Raw genomic sequence first — 16,688 nt, forward strand, 5'->3', positions numbered from 1 at the left:
TTACACAGAGCCCAAACTCGGCTCCCATGCTGTCAACAGGCAGATGATTGCAGCCTCTGCGCTAGCAGCTCTGTTATACAGGAACCCAAATGGCCTTGGGCTTGTTTGGTGGTGGCCAGCTGTTGGAGGACTCATCTTGGCAGCAGAAGGCTTGATGCTGGGCGAAGCATGAAGCTGATGGATGAGGTGGTGGAAAAATAGATCGATTTTATTTTTCCCTGCAGCAAAGAGCTGTCTGGAAAATCACAATGGAAACAGTGGGATGGAGTAGAGTTTTGATCTGGGGAGGGAAGAGCAGTAAGAGAACAAGGGGGTAATTCAGGTAAAATGGGCAGACTTGATTCTGCAATGAACTGTGTCTTTGATAATTAAGAGTCAAAAATGGGTATACAGCATTGCCAAAGCAGACCAGCAGCTTTTGGGTCTTGTTTGGCAGAAACATCAGGACCACGGGAGGGTCGTGCTAGCTGTCAGTTTATTTCTGGCCTTTTCCCATAGCCCCACACCAGTGGGTGGGATCAGTAAGCACAGGGATATAAATCTCAGATTCTCAAAGGCATTTAGACTAAATATAGAAATTGGTTATTGAGATTTTTCCATGAATGTTGTAAACAAATTAGTTCCACTAGGTAGCTATCTGCCTGCGTAGGTGCTTATACACCTCTGAAAAACCTTACTTGAGGAGCTATTTGTTGTCTGACTTCAGACTCCAAACTCTGCTGAGCTGGGAGTAAGGCAAGTTCCCCTTCCTGGGGCAATTCAGAGCATTTGGTTGAACCTCTGCAGTGAAGGGTCTGTTGCTCCACTGATTCTTTATGGAGAAGATTTGCTTCATTTAGCAGGCAGGAGTCCTGTAGCTGACTGATGTGAGCAGTCCCACGAGGAACCTGCACATCAGCAACTCTTATTATACATCTCACTGAGCCCCAGAGGCAAGCAGGATATTCGCTAGAGCCCCAGATGCTGTCGCTTGGACGCTTTCCAGCATCGCTTTTGTTTGAACAAGTGTTTGAGAAGGATCCCCCAGCACCCATGTCTTCTTCCCTCGTGGCTAAGAAATACACCAGCTCTCCACCACTGCTTGAAGCCGGTTGGCATCATTGGTGCGGTGTTTTGTTATTGTCACATTTTTCCATTTCTCCAGAGCCTATGATAAGCATGCAAATTAAACTGAGGCCTCAAACACTTTTGACATTTCCAAGCAATATTGATAATGAGTCTTAGACTATGGTGTGTCATTTATTCAAACATCTCTCAAAGCACCAAACAATCTACATATGCAGGGATTATTTCATCCATCACTGAAATTCAGCCACCCAAAAGCAGTGGCTGTACCGTGGTACACAATGACATTACTCAGTGGTTTGGGGTGGAGAAGGCTGAACTGAAAAGTCAAGAGATCTTTTTACGGTAGGGAAAACAATACTGGACTGTGTGTTTCTTCCCAGTGGAGCAGAAGTAATGCTGCTCTTGCAGCAGCTGATGAAGGACTGGTAGTTGCCTTTAGCAGTCAACACTTTGGTGCTAGCCATTACAGGAGAAGCTGCTTATTAGTGTATAACAGGACCTGCTTTGTTTTGCTGTCACATCTAAAAATCCTGGTCTGGACAGCCTTACGCTGTATGGATGTGGCTGAGTCCATGACAGCCAACACAGCTGTGCTCCTTAATGCTGGGACCCCCAATGGCTTCCCAGACTTTGGACACACCAGCAGCTGGTAACTCAGAGGCAACAGCTCCATGGGGAGCATTCAGTCACTCATCAAACAACGCATTAAACTTTCCAGTTGCATCCCTTGCAGAGGACACTTGACCTCTGATTAAGAATGGACACTAGCAGATGTCAAGGAAATATGGAGATTTCTTTTGGTACACAAGGAATTAATAAGGTCTACTGACATTTCATCACAGCCAAAGAATACATAAACAGAGTTGCTAGCTGCCATGACTCTTATGAAAAGATCCCGATTTATACAAAACTGAGACCTCAGTTTGTTGCTGTAGGTGGGGAGGCAAGGGTGGGTCTGTGACAGGTACCGGGGATGGAGCCCCACGGGAGGAGGTGCCTTGCAGCCGGGCTGTGCTGCGGCTCTGTGGTGCTGCTGCGACTTGTCCTTGGTACCGTGCTCCAAAAGCAGCTGGCTAGTGCTGGGGGATCATGTTCCTCAGCTGGGTCGCTATGGGGGAGCCCAGCAGAAGGGGCTGCAGCACATTGCTTGGTGCAATGGAGATGTGACCAGGGGAGAGAGTAACCCGGGGGAGTCCCCTGCTCGGTGGGTGAAGCTTGGGGAGCCCTCGGGCTGCCTGGCAAACTGTTGAAACAAGCTTAGCAGCCCCCCAAAGCAGCACGCTTTTCCCAAAGAAAGATAATAACAGTTGACACCAGAAGTATGGCTTCTTGAACTGCTTTTAAAAAAATCAATTCTTACAATATAAACATAAGTCCATTCTTCTGATGTATTTCCATCACTGCAATCAGGTTACTGCAGGCTTGAAACTGTCCTTGATCACAAAAAAACTCCACATGAAAAATGAAAGATTCTTATTTTGGGATAATTGGACCAAATTCTTGGTGTAGGTCAGGTACAGTCAAGCGGTTCTGACGTGTGCACTTGAAGGTTTTGTTGATTTTTTTTCTCTGTAAATTTTAGTGCTCTGTCGTGCTTAGATTTCTAACACTCAGTTTATAAATTTAAAATATCCCTCCAAACTATGAATTCTAATTAATAATTATTCATTGCTAGTCTTTTAAAGATCAACCAATGATCATTTATCATCAACCAACAGCTGCATCATCTCAATGCCTTGAAGAGATTTGTGTTAATGAATTAAACCTCAGAAGAGAGAAACCAGTTTGGTTCCCAGGCGTTCAACACAAAACCTTTTTAAAAGAGTAGACAATTGCACAGCATAACAGGTTAAGTCGGGGAATGGAGAATAATAATGTATCCAATTGAAAGTGCAGGGGAATTTAGAGAGGAAAAATGTAATTACCTGATCTGGAAAGAAGCCAGACACAATATTTAAAGTCTCATTCTTACAAAATGTGTCTTGGAATCCTTAATGACTGCAGGATCATTAAGACATGGCACATGTTTTCTGTGCTTGGAAACTAAAAGAAAAACAAAGACAAAGGAAATATGTATTTATTTTTTTTCCTTCCTTATTCTAGAAACATCTTCTGATGTTTCAGAAACCCACATAATGCATGCATGGGGTTATGACCCAGTGTAGAACAAAAGCAGAAGGATGAAAGACACCACTTCAAAATGAAAATCAGTCTTCAATGCTTGCAAGGAAAAAAAAACTTTTGGGGAACAAAAAGAAAATTAAGACATGTGTTTAATTTCACTGTCATTAATGTGATCTGTGGAAACAGCCAAAGAAAAATGAAATGCTTTTGTCTCCTTCAAGCTCTTACAGGAGGGTCGTCCCTTTCTGGCAAGAGCCGGCACGTGAGCCCTGAGCTGCCCCCCTGGCCCAGCGCTCCTCCTTGCTCCTTGGGCATCGGGATGTTTCAGATCCCGACAGACTCCAGATACGGAGATGATAGTTCTAAAATACTAAATTTTTCATGTTCCTTAAATATCTTAATGTATAGCCAGAGAGACGGGAGTCTCAGCAGGGCAAGCGGGGAGGGGGAAGGCAGAGAGCGGGCAGGATTCACGTGCTTTGAGTATCCGCCAGCCCAGCCCAGACAGAGCAGCCCAAGGGGAAGTCCTCCTGTGCCAGAAGGATTTTAGCAATTTATTTTCTCACGGCAGAGAGCAGGACTAGCGTTAGCCTTCTAGAAGCGTTCTTCCTCCAGTCTTCGTTGAATGTGAGGTACATGAAATTTAGGGTTAGTCAAGTTTACGGTATTAAGAAGTCGGTGCTGGACAAATGACGGGGTGCTAGTACCAGTTTCAGCAACAGCCGCTTTCTCCGTAATAGCGAGTGACAAGCTCGTGTACAATGAATCCGGGGGGAATAAAAACCAAGTTCAGAAGTACTCATGATGTTAATTAATTATAAATCCATTGCCGATGGAATTAAAGTTGTACAAGTGACTCTTATTCATGCAAATGCAAGTTGGAGAATCAGAAACACATTTTTTTTGCAACAAGTGAGAAGCAATTTTGCAAAACTTTGAGTGAATTGAAAAGTTGATCAAACGGCTTTTAGATTCACATGCGTTTCATGTGACGCACGCCATGAGGTTTCAATTAGCTTCTGAGCAATCTTAAACTAAAAAGCAACGCAACCAGACAAAAGGTTGTTTTAAATACAAACTATTATTGCCTCATTTGTTAACCATCAAAATGAAATCGCTGAAAACTCATCAGATGTTTTTGTTCAACCCAAACCTGTACTTTGGGAGGATTTTTGACTGAAAACTTAGTGAGATCATAGCCAGGATATTTCTGGGGCAGAAAAGGGCATAATGATCATCGTTATCTTAGAGACAGAAGCAGCGAGTCTGCAAATCGCAATCACCCAGGAGGAAAATAACACCCTGGTGCCCGCTATGACTTCAGGGGAGAGCCGGGCCCGTTTCGGCCCCTTTGCCGCAAACCCTGCTCGATGCGTTGCATCGCCTTCAGAGCATCCTGCTGCGGGGGTAATTTGTGGGTTCAGCTCAAGTGCTTTAATTAGCAGCAGATGAACATCCCTGAAAAAATGGCAGCAGCTAATGAGGATGGCAAGTTTCGAGTTGGGAATGGGATGGAGGCATCACCCCAGGGCTGCGGGAGTCAGTGGGAAAGCTTAATTTGGTGGCTTTTGCAGAGGTCTGTGGTGAAAGGAGGGCAGAGGGCTCCTCAGATTTGGAGCCAGATGAGACGACTTCCATTTTTGGGTCATTTCTCTTGTAAAACATCTCGGATCTGGCCCAACTGAACCCCACCACCTCTCAAGGTGCTGTGGCGTCTTTTGAATTGGCCCTGCGTGTTCTGTCCCTTCTTTTCTGCGCTCACCGATAACCAGCGCCTGAGCCCCAGCCTCTCGGCCGCGCCTGCCCCGTTTGTGACGTGACTTAGGACCAGATTTGCTGGGTTTCCCTTCTGCCAGCAAAGCCCTGCGCCTGACCGGAGCAGCCGGTGCCGTGGCGGACGCCTGCTCGCCCCTTTGCACCCAGCGTCGGCTGCTGCTCCCGGTGCCCAAACCACCCCTTCCCAGGCTTGCTTCAAACCCCGGGTTTGCTATTGCTGGCTCTTCTCCCCCTCTTCCCTTTTATCTTTCTTTTACTGAAGCAAATCTAACACTCGATGGACGGGCCCGCTGAGCCCATTTAGTTAATTGCTGGGCCCAGATGAAGGTCACCCTGCCAAACACTCATAATTCCTATTCGGCACTATAAATACGCCTTTGATTCATTGTCTCCTGTCCCTTCCCTCCCGGGGGATGGAAGAGGCGTACCAGCAGCCCCCCCGTTCTTCCCCGCAGTGATGTGAGTCACTGTCACGGCTCTGACGCTTTGTCTGTGGCAATAATTGTAATTTATGCTCCGAAAGTGTCGGGGGAGCCACATTCTGAGTTTTAAATCATCCCTGGGATGTGGTGGCCGACGGTTGGGCTGGAGTGGGGTTTGGGGTGAAGGGGGTGTGTTTGTTGGGAGCAGACGGGCCTGGCTCCCGGGAGCCCCTACGGAAGACGGTCCTGGATGATTATCAATCCCCCCCCCGTGCATCAGTGTCTCTGTGCTCGGGGGTGAGAGCCCACTTCCCCCCCAGCCTGGAGGAGATGCTGCTGCCCGGAGGGGATCAGCGCTTCCCATGCGGGGGGCCCAGTGCATTCAGCATGCAGTGTGCATTCTGGGCTGCCGCAAGGCCAACGGTTAAAAAACATGAAATAAATACAAATAAATACCACCCGTGTCCTTCCTGAAGGGTTTTAAGGGAGGTTCCCCTCAGATTTTCAACCGGTTTCCAGGCCCGGGGCAAATAAAGCGCTCGGAAACCTCTGCGAGGGAAGGCGGGCGTCGCCTCGGGGTTCCACCCGCTACCAGTAAAACCCCGCACGAGGCGGGCGCCGCCGCCCCCGCCCCGCACGAACCCCCTCGGCCGGAACCCGCCCGGCGGCGAGCCCCGCCCCCGGCGGGGGCGGGGCCCGGTCGGTGCAGGCGGGGTTAGGGCGGGGGCCGGGTGGTGGAGGCGGGGTTAGGGCGGGGTCGGGCATTTGGGGGCGGGGTCCGGGCTGTAGAGGCGGGGCCGGGGCGGGGCCTGGCCTGACGTAGTGACGTTAGCGGCGGCGGCGAGGTGAAGGGAGGGCGCCGTCATGGCGAGCCAGTCGCAGGGCATCCAGCAGCTGCTGCAGGCCGAGAAACGCGCGGCTGAGAAGGTGGCCGAGGCCCGCAAGCGTGAGTACGGCCCGGCCCGGTCCTGCCCTGCCCTGCCGCCGGGGGTGCGCGGCTGGCGGGCTGCCGCGGCGGCCTGAGGCGGCGGAGGGGCCTGGGCTGGCCTAGCCCGGCCCGGCTGCCTCAGGCCTCTCAGGCCCGGCCGCCTCAGGGGAGGGCGAGGAGCTGCTGGTGCGGCCCCGCCGAACACGGAGGCGCCGCCGGGGTGCGGGAGAAGGCCGAAGGCCCGCCCGGCCGTGTTGCCGCCGAGGGCCGCTCGGCAGCGCAGGGGGCGGAGGGAGCGGTGTCTGCGGGCCGCTGTGCCGGCGGGGATACCCGTGCCCCTGGGGAGGGGATGCAGGGCCCGCCTTGCTCAGGGTCTGCGAGCGGCGCCGGCAGCGCTGTGGGCCTCGCCGGTGAGAGCAGGGCCCAAGGGCAGAGCGGGGCAGTGGTGAGTGCAGTTGGGCTCCAGCGTTGGTCTGTGCCTCCGGAAACCTGTCTCCTGGGTGAAGGTATGGGAAGTGAAGTCGGGTGCACCCTGGCAGCAGTGGGGAACCTTGGTTCCGGTAGCTGGAGGTGCCTGCACAGGTCTCAGAGGAGCTCAGTGACTCCTGGCCCAGCGGGACTGCTCCCTAGGAGGAGACCACCATCAAAACCCTGTCCTTCATGGCAGCAGGGTCTTCAGTTGGGGGATGCTTGTGCTTATCTGCATCTTACCTACTTCTAATTTTTTTTTCTTCTTGATGAGAACAGTGTATTTCCATGTTAGTGATTAGACATTTTGTAGAGCTGAGACAGCTACTCCTTGGGGAGCCAATTTAGCTTTTCCTGTTAGGTGAGAGAAATTTTGGTTACAAACATCCCCACCTTTACAAATTTTTCCTGCTTCAAGCATTTTTTTTTTTAAATGAGGCCACACTGTATTGCAGTTCTACCCCCTGACAGTTTTGTGAGAAGTAGACTGCTGTAGCTCACTCTAATGATGATAACCTTGGACGGGAGGGTGTGGTGGAAAGTTCAAGAGGGGAAGTTGATGCAGTAGCCAGTTTTTCTATTGCTTGCACAATTGGTCTGAGACAAAACTAAGACTTAATGTTCTTTCTGCTGTGCTCTTTGGGATCATTCAGGGATGTTGCATACTTGCGTGAGCGAGGCCAGACCTGCACGTTGTCTAATGCATCCATTGGCTCAGAGAACCTCTCCAGTTCTCGCTGGTGGAAGCTCATTGTGTGCTGAGCTTGGCAATGGTTCAGTGGCACACGGGGCGACTTCGTGCTCCGGAGGTCAGCTAACACAGCACAGCTGGAGGGGCTGCGAGGGCCTGCGGTGCCCTGCTGATGCCTCCTACAGAAGCAACTGCTGCAATAGCAAATGCTGCGGTGATTGTTGTGCATCGGGTAGCTGGAGAGGTGTGGAGAAATACGCTCTCAATCCTTTCTTTTCTTTATTTCATTTGGTGTGTTCTTTGGAAACAGGGAAGAATCGGAGGCTGAAGCAGGCAAAAGAAGAAGCCCAGGCAGAGATTGAGCAGTACCGTCTGCAGAGGGAGAAGGAGTTCAAAGCCAAGGAAGCAGCGGTTTGTTTTCTAGATCATTCACTGTTACCTACTCAGCCCCTTAGCCTTGTGTTTGGGGTTACTTGCCCCGAGAGCAGCCCTTGGGGTGGAACGTGTTGGCGGAGGAGTACTTCCCTAACTGCCTTCCTCTGATGCACAGCCACGTGTCACGGAAAAACCAGTGGAAGTGAATCAGAACATGGTGTATTGCATCTCAACAGCCAGAACTATTGACTGGCAATGGATTAGCTTAATAATCTCATGTACTGGCTGGTGCCTTGAGGGGTGGCAGCCTCCCAAAACCAGCTGTATGTAGCAGTGTCAAAAAAGACCAAGCTCATTTCCCCCATGATAAGCTGGTTTCTACGATGCTCGCGTGGTAGAAGCTGGTTGCCTAGTGGATGCTGCTCTGTTGTTGAAGTAGTTGTAAGGCTTGTGTTCTGCTTAGCAGTGTTGCCTGCTGTGTCCCAAGGGGTGTGTTTTCCTTTCCTTCTGAGCAACAGGAGGTATTGCCAAAAGGCAGAACTGGGGCCCTTCACCAGCCGAGGGCTGTAGCACAGTTAGGATGTTTCCACTGCCTGTGTGCCTCTGTCAGTTCTGAAACTGTCAGAAAATGACCTGGCAACCCTCTCCTTTGTCCATCGTCTGGTTAGCACAATACCACCTCCTCTGTTCTCCTGCATAATAGCCTTCATGTCAGTAGGTCAAGATTAATTTTTTACAGTCAGTTGTTAGCTTGGTTCACTAGGCATATGGTACCTGGCAATTCCAGGCTAATAAAGTGGACTTCACTGGCTGTCAGCTGGTTCTGTTTTATTTATTCTTCTCCAGAGAGAGAAGCTCTCTGAATTTGAGTCCCAGAGTGCTAGTCTCCTTCAGCATACTTTTGCTGTGCCTTTTCCCCCCACTTATCATGGGAATTTGGTCTCTCTGCCCCTGCTTATGGGGCAAGAAGGGTCTTGTAAGCTGTGAGAAATTCCTTGCTGTGTGTATCACATGGCCCACAGTCCTGTTAGGAAGGCAGAGATTTTTATAAAGATTCTCAAAGGTTAGATGCAATGGGATGATGTGAAGACTGTGTTTAAACTAAATCATGGGTGTTACGTTTCTTACGTTATCTAGTACAGTAGTGCCCAGGGGTTCCCAGTTCCAGTCGCCAGTACATCAGGACCTTTATTTCAGGCACTCTTTAGAAGCCCATGCTCTAAACTGATGGATAATAAGTAAGAGAGGATGAAATAAAAACTTGGGCAAGTTTAGTGGGAAATCTGAGCAGAGAATCCAATGGTACTTTTTTTTTAGTGCAGTTCTTCCCTCAGCAAAGATTAATGGTTGAGATGCAGTGAGACAGTCCAGAATAACAAAATCCAGAGGCAGGCATAGCGATTTCTTTCTCAAGCTACTTGCATGTGAGCTTTCTCTTTCCTTTGCTATTTGTAGGCACTTGGATCTCATGGCAGCTGCACCACTGAAGTTGAGAAAGAGACCCAGGAAAAGATGAGCGTGATCCAGCAGAACTTCCAGAAGAACCGCGAGGTGGTCCTCTCCCAGCTGTTGTCGCTAGTGTGTGACATCAAACCTGAAATCCATGTGAATTACCGCATCAACGGGTAGTAGTGGGAGAAGGAATGAGCATACTGGAAATGCTGGTAGTAACGTCTGAGCTTCAGGTGGAATGTACAGCTCTTAGCCATACCTTAACTGTTCTTCTTGTAAATGTGTTAAATTATTTCAGTGAGTTGTAGGCCATCAATATCTTGTTGGAGTTCTGTTAGTTTCTCTCTTGACACGGATTCAGAGCTTATTCAAACATTAAATGGCCATGCCTCAAATCTGTGCTAAGTTATTAAATATATATTCAAGTTGGCACATTAATGCTCCCTTTTTATCTGGATAGTATTCAGTGAGAGGCTTTCCTCCAAGAAGTAGAAAGGGAAGAGAGATGCTGGCTGGGTTTAAATGGAGAGCTTGTGTCAGTAGTTGTTAGACCTGTGTAACTGTATTCTTGATGACCAAAATGCATTTTTCGGTGTTTTGTTAACCTTTGTACAGGGGTTAAACCTTGTAAGAAAGAATCCTCTGGCTGTACAGTGCTGGCTGATAATTTTAATGTGCTTCAGTTTCTCTGTATTGAATATCCTCTGTATATTCTGCTGTTAGCTTGAGTTACAAGTCTGGCCCTATGACACTTGAAAGTAAAACCAGTTATTTAACTCCAAAGTCTCTAGTCAGTCTTGTTCCTGCTAACTTGATCTGAGAGTACTGACAGGTCTCGCTGTGTTGCATGGGAGTCTGGACTCTGAAGAATGAATATCAAGTATTGATAAAAGAAAGAGTAAGATAGAGCAAATGTCTGAAGGTCGCATCAGGTAAGTTAAAAACCCATTACAGGGCTCCTCCTCTTGGCTCCAGTCTGATGCTTTACCTGCCAGATCATTCCGAAAACCTTCAGGAACAAATGTTCTTGTGACCATTAGGGGAAATAAAATGTTGCCAGTTCACTAGAATAGTTTGATAGCGAGGCACTGTGCAGTAATTATCCTTCCTTTAGTCAAGTACTGGTCGCTGCTTGTTTAGACCAAGGTCATACTGTATCCTGCAGCATGCTGCTGGACCTGGGAACAGTGTGAAATAAGTGCGTTGGGGTTGTCTGTGCATCGCTTTCTAGCTCTCTAATCAAAAGTACACATGAATGCATCAAGAGGTTTCATGTTTCAGAGGTTTCTTCCTCTCCCTCCCTCACCAGCAGAATATTAAAAGTAGCTTTGCTTTTTTGTTGAGTTCAGTTTAAGGCTTTTTGCAGAAAAGAGACGTCTGCGAGCATGTACCTGATCAGACCCAAGAGTCACACAGTTGGGGATCTAAACAAGAAACCTTATTGGTGATGTTCCTCAGACAGAACATCCTGTATTTCCCCACGCCCTCAGCGTAGCGTTGAAAAGCTGCTCAGACCTCTAGAGTTTGATTGTGATTGGGAGGGAGGAAAGCAGGATGGATGAAAGTCATAACAAAGGAATGAATGTCTTGCCTGCAGCCACACGAGGCAATGAAAGAGGCTGCTATGGTGTCTCCTGTTGTAATATTTTATGGTAGTGCACTGTAGTTCTGAAAGGATCTCTTTAAGGATCTCTTCAGGAGTTCAAGCTATTAAACGGGTTGTAAAATTGAAACAAAAGCCTCCTGCAAAGTCAAATGTGCAAGGCTGGGGACAAAGCCAGGTCAGTACAAGGAGAACAGGATCAAAGCAGTTTTAATCAGTGTGGTCTAATGACTGGAGAGGTGCTACAGCCTCTTGAAAGGTTGCAGCCATGCTAATGCTAGTCTGTCCTTTGGAGATGAAACATTTCTGTCTTGAACAGGTGCTCAGACTCCAGCATGATACTCCTAATAGAAGTCCTACTAGCTCCAGGCTGTAATTAGCAATTTCATCCTGTTTATCAGTAAAAGACTGCTGCTCTGTCCAGAAAAAATAGAGTGCGTGCCCCACTTTCTCATGTTGGTTCTTAAGTTTCCCTTTGTTAATGAGGACTTTCTGTCCTTGCTCTCTAGAATAGTAAGAAGCAGGAGAAAAGGAAAAACTCTTCCCTGATTATTTCCTCTTGGCAAAAGGTGGTGTGAAGATGTTCCCTTTAGAACATTGTGTTGCAAGAATATCAATTTCCTGTAGTATTTCCCTGAAACTTAACTGCTGAGAATTACCAGACTCTGCAACTTTGCATAGATGTGAGTATTTCCAATTACTGCGCTCCAGGAAGGCTGGCTTTGTTTGCAGTGTAGATATTTTGTTTTAAATAGAGATTCTCTCGTCTTACACTGTGATGCTCTGGGAGGGGGAGACCTACTGCTGTCTCCATGCCTAAGCCAGGCTGTGCCAGAAAAATGCTTTGCAGGGAACAGTTTTCTACTGACAGAGGTATGGAGTAAGACACACGACTTCTTGCCTCTGAAATCTTATTTTCTAGACTTTCTGCAGCAAGTTTGATTAGTGAGAGTAAATCCCACCCCAGCTGCTAGTACAAATCTGTCTCCAAATTCTCCCTGCTGCTGGTCTGCCTCCATTATCGCTTGCAGATGTGGTTCTGTGTATATGAGCCATAGCTTGCTCTGGTACCACACAAGGGGCCAGAAGCTGCTTTGGGCACATATGCCACTGTCTGATTCCCTTAATTTGAGCTCTTATCCCTGGAAATACCAGCTGACTGCCACGAGGGTCAGAGTCCTGGTGCTGTGTGGAGTTAGGAAGCGGTCAGCACTCGTGTCTTGTTTTGTTCGTGCTATGTCAAGTGAGTGGCTACCGCTGTTCATTTCTCCCAGTTAAAACTGCAGATGAGCACTGTCCTGGGATCAGCGCAGGCGTGTTAGGATGTACGCAGTGCCATTTGGCTCCAGGCACATCCATGTTCATCAACAACGGTTTGGAGTTACTTTTTGTGGAATTTCTTTTCGGACATTGTATTTATAGAGTTAATACTTTTTGCTTTTAAAATACCATTGAGGAGGCGTGTCATCTGTATGAGCAGCAGATGGACAAATGGCTTATTAACACCAGAATATGACTGTCATCTGGATGGCTTAACGTGCAGTACAAGGTACAATTAGGACACGCATTTGTGCTGCTTGATGCCAGAGTTCAATTTTTAAAGCATGTCTGTGTTGACAGAGCTTGCTCCCTGCTTGGCTTGTGCTGTTTGTTCTGAAGGTCAGCCTCTCCTTCTCGCTGCTGCCTGTTTAAGCAAGGAGTTAAGAGCAGTTAAAGAGCTCGGCATCCCTCTGGGAGGGGAGGCAGAGGGGAAATCAAAGCCCCTGATCCCACTCAGCTCCGCCACTGCTCTGTCTAATGATGCTTCGTATCTTTTTTGGTCAGTTCAGAGCCAGTATGGCTTTGATCCCCTGTGCATTTGTTGCAGTTAAATCCAAAAATGTGAAAGGTCTAGTAATGGACAGGAGGGATGAAACATGGTGTGTGCAGTGATGGCAGGGAGGTCCCGCCACAGCCATTCCCAGCCTGGGTGATCCCACAAGGGGCTGCAGAACGCAGGCGGAGAGCAGGGCTGGAAGATTTGTCCAGGCAGTGTGGAATGGCAGGGGAGCGTGCTTCTTTCTGCGTTTGGTTCATGGTGCTTCCTGTGACATAACAGCAATCATCATTTGATTATTTTTATAGGAGTATTTTGTGTGATATTTGACTTGTAACTTTTTCTGTTTGTTTCAGAGAAAGTAATTTTCCCCTCTAAAGATCCCCCCCACCCTTTTCCCTTCCTCCCTTTCCAGGGTCCAAACAGAAAAATAAAGGAAGGGAATCACCCGCAACCCCATATCTGGAGTCCAGGAGTTTGAGAGTGCTTTCATTAAGAAGGGAACAATTTTGACTGCCAGTGCTTTATCAGAAACTCCCCCAGCAGCTTGATTTGGACAGTTTCAGAACCATGAGAGAGGACCCTAAATTTTCCCAGTGCTGTGGCTACTGCTGAAGGTCAACGAGCCATTCCTCATTCTGCCTTGCGGTGACAGGCTGGCTGCTGGATGGTAACACAAATGAATCCTTCAAGGTATTCCAGTATGTAAGTCCAAATTTGGCAACCTTAAATGCCTCATTCTTCTGCTTTTGTGAGGTCCCTACACAATTCCTGATGAACTTAATAAAGTTAGAGCTTTTTTTATGCTAGATATAAGCCCATCAAGCTGCTGGCAGTCCCTCTCCCCTCCCTTCTATCCACAGCTTTGGGCCCCTACTGTTTTCTCCCACGCTGGTGCCCATCTGACCCTGGAGCAAGCAGAATTAGCTGGCAATGAGTAACCCTACAGAAAAGCCAGCAGTTTCTGGCCTGCAAGGCAGCTCATGGCAGATGTGAGCAGCAAGATGGTGTGTCCCAGCAGTAGATGTATGTAGAGTAGCTGGGGTCAGGCTTATGAAAGCACACCCTAATTTTGACTGACCTAAATACTCTTGTGCTCTCTTGCTGTGCTAGTGTACCATCACACGGTCCCTTCTGTAGGTTACAGATAACTATATAGAAAGAATGCCATTCCTCTTCTCTCTGCCTGTATGAAACCTCAGTTTTCCTCTCTCTCTCTTTTCCTCATCTGGAATCTCTTTCCCTTTTATCTGACATCACTAGTTCTTGCATTAATGCAGAATAAGAAGGACAAGCCTAGAACCCACTGATACCAGCAGAGGTTTTGGCTGCAAAGGATTAAAAGGAAAGACTATCAAGAACCCTCAAGATCAATGTTTTGTTGAAAAAGTTGCCCAAACTAATCCAAGAAAGGAGCATAGTGTAATCTTTCTTTGAGGTTGAAAGGAGAAAGTACTAATTTCTTGCAGAAAAGATTGTATCTCAGACTGGCACAGGAATATAAAATAAATAGGTATTAAATTACATTTGTCTGTCTCAAAATAATCTAATAAAGCATCTTCTGGATCAATAGCTGAATCATTATCCAAGGCACATAGCAAGCTTTCCCTCTTTTAATTTGAGATGCAAGAAAGAGGTTTTTACATTACCGTAATAAAAAGAATAATACTTTTAAGTCTTCATAGGAAAAAGGCAGAATTAGGGAAAAAACCAAGAACCACACTTCATGCCTTAAGCAAGTGTCACTTTTCATTTGAAACATGTAATTTAGCGATATTGTGAAATAAAGTTTTTATATTTAATGCCTGACAATCTGTCAGCTTTGCTGAGCTGTTTGACAAAAAACCCAACCCAGAGTCAGTGAAAGAAGATGTTATGTGCAGGAAGAGAGGGGAAGGGCAAGACAAGGCTTTCAACAACTTCGTTCTCCTAATTAAGGCTCACTGAAAAAAAAAAAAGATGGAACAATTATCCACTAAAATGCAGTTTCATCAAAAGAGAATGAGATCTGCCCGTGCTGGCTGCTGCTCGCCACTGCAGCGTGCACAGCCGCAAACGAGACTTGCTTAGGGAGAAACTGCAATCACGTGCAGACTGGGGCAAATAAAGCAGCAATAACAGTGATGTGTTATTGGCCTTTCAGATATTGCAAAAAAGTCAAGTTTATCAGACCATGTAGTAAATATAGAAAGCATATGGTGTTAGGATTCAGAACCAGAAAAAGCAGGCTAGAGAGTGTTGTCTAAATACGTCTCAGTATTTAAAGCAGTGGGACTTGAAGTAGTGAAGAGCAATCTCAGAAACGATACTAAGAACATGATCAAGGACGAGGTTATTCCCAAGGGCAGGAGGTATCAGTGGTTACTGTCAGTCTGGGAAAGCACTTGAAATGGCAGATTTTTTTTTTTCCTGGAATCAGGTTCCCTGTAATATATTCATTAATGCCACATGATGGAATAGGGAGTACAGTTATAATATATGTGCAGGGCACCAAGCTGGGAAGAGATACAAACAGTACAGAGGACTGAATTACAATTTAAAATGATCTTGATAAATGGGAGAAATGATCTGAAACGGAGAGCATGAGACTCCCTGAAAAGAAGTGTAACGCTGAACTAAGAAAGGTGAAATCAAATGCACAAAACCCAAGCAATCAATAACCAGCTGCACAGCAGAAATTGTGGAAGTGAGGGTGAACTCCCCCAGACTCAGCAAATGTTTTGTTTCTGAAATGAAGTCACCACTGCCCGGCATATTGATACAAGTGTCCTATGTAAGGTGGAGGTGAGAAAGAGAGAGCGAGCTGTTACGCTCATGAATGTGGTGAGGTCTCTGTGTCCTGCTCGGATGCTGAGCTTTGAAAGAGAGGAAAACAGAGCTTTGAAAGAGAGGAAAATTGCTCCTTGAATAGAGCATGGAAGGGCCTGGGGAGGTTTGGCAAATGCGTCTCAGAGCGGTGATGGCGGGGAGGTAAGGGATTATTTTGTCTAGAGACTCCATCACAGAATGGAGAAGTCTTGAAATAAATTAGAGGTTGTTTCAATGAGGACGGATGCTTAATTTTTCACTATATTCACTGAGGATAGAATAAGTAATTGGATTCATTTGAACTGGGAAAGATTTAGTTTTTTACTACATTTTGATGGTTGAGGGGCTGTGGGTCCGATGGCTGCGGAGGCTCCAGCATCGCCAGCGCTGGAGTCCTGCTGTCCCCGTGTCCCGGGGTTGTGCGGTTGGGTTTTGTCCCCTCATAACTGTCAGCCCTGGCAGCTGGTTTCATCGTGTTGGAAGGAAGGGTGAGGTGGGGTGAAAGCATCCCTTCGTGAGAAGGCTGCAGTGGGAGCTCATCATTCAATTATCAGAGAGGTAAGACCGGGAAGCAGGAAATAAGCAAAAAGCAAGTGAAGAAAGATAGGGAGACTTTGCAAATAGCTTTGCCATAGGTTTATGTTAAGTCAGGACTTGCTTCTTCATACATACCAGTGAATGAAGGTCAAGACAAACCTCAATCTGCCTTAACTCTGATTTGTAAAACATATCCCCAAATCCCCTGCCAGCCGGCGCAAGCTGAACGTACAGCTAACACGATGCTTCCCGGAGCAGAGAAGTCTGCATTTTCATTCACTGTCATTTCATTCATTCGCATTTCAATTTTTGGAAGACCTTCATTTTTAAACAGGGCCACTTTCAGAGGGTGTCAGCTGGGCTCCGTGGAACAGAAGCACCTTCAGTCTGCGCTGGGATCCTGCCAGCATCCTCTTTCTGTTTTACAGTCAAATAGTTTCTTATTTCTTGTGAGCCTTTGCCTCTCTCCAAATTTCTTTCTAGTTTACTGTTTGACTTTGTATTTGCTGTTAATTACTGTTCTCTGTGCTGGCTTTAAGAAGGTTAAATTTCTAATGCTCAAGTTTTGGTAGGGCCATTAATAGTGGGATAGGAATGTTACAGACACATCTTTGCATTTC

At 47.1% G+C, this 16,688-nt stretch overlaps 1 protein-coding gene across 2 annotated transcripts; it reads left to right on the forward strand.

Moving 5' to 3' along the window:
- The first annotated feature begins 6,241 nt into the window (after positions 1-6,241).
- ATP6V1G1 (ATPase H+ transporting V1 subunit G1) lies at positions 6,242-10,081 on the forward strand. 2 transcript variants are annotated; one of them, XM_059828869.1, is made up of 3 exons: positions 6,242-6,340; positions 7,856-7,866; positions 9,342-10,081. In XM_059828869.1, the coding sequence occupies exons 1-3, from the start codon at positions 6,255-6,257 to the stop codon at positions 9,479-9,481; spliced, it is 237 nt and encodes a 78-aa protein (XP_059684852.1). In that variant the 5' UTR covers positions 6,242-6,254; the 3' UTR covers positions 9,482-10,081. The 2 variants fall into 2 exon arrangements, with proteins under 2 accessions (XP_059684852.1, XP_059684851.1); XM_059828868.1 differs by having other exon boundaries at positions 6,242-6,336; positions 7,788-7,888; positions 9,308-10,081.
- Positions 10,082-16,688: the final 6,607 nt, after the last annotated feature.

The sequence above is a fragment of the Gavia stellata genome, chromosome 24 (assembly GCF_030936135.1).
Source record: "Gavia stellata isolate bGavSte3 chromosome 24, bGavSte3.hap2, whole genome shotgun sequence".
NCBI lineage: Eukaryota > Metazoa > Chordata > Aves > Gaviiformes > Gaviidae > Gavia > Gavia stellata.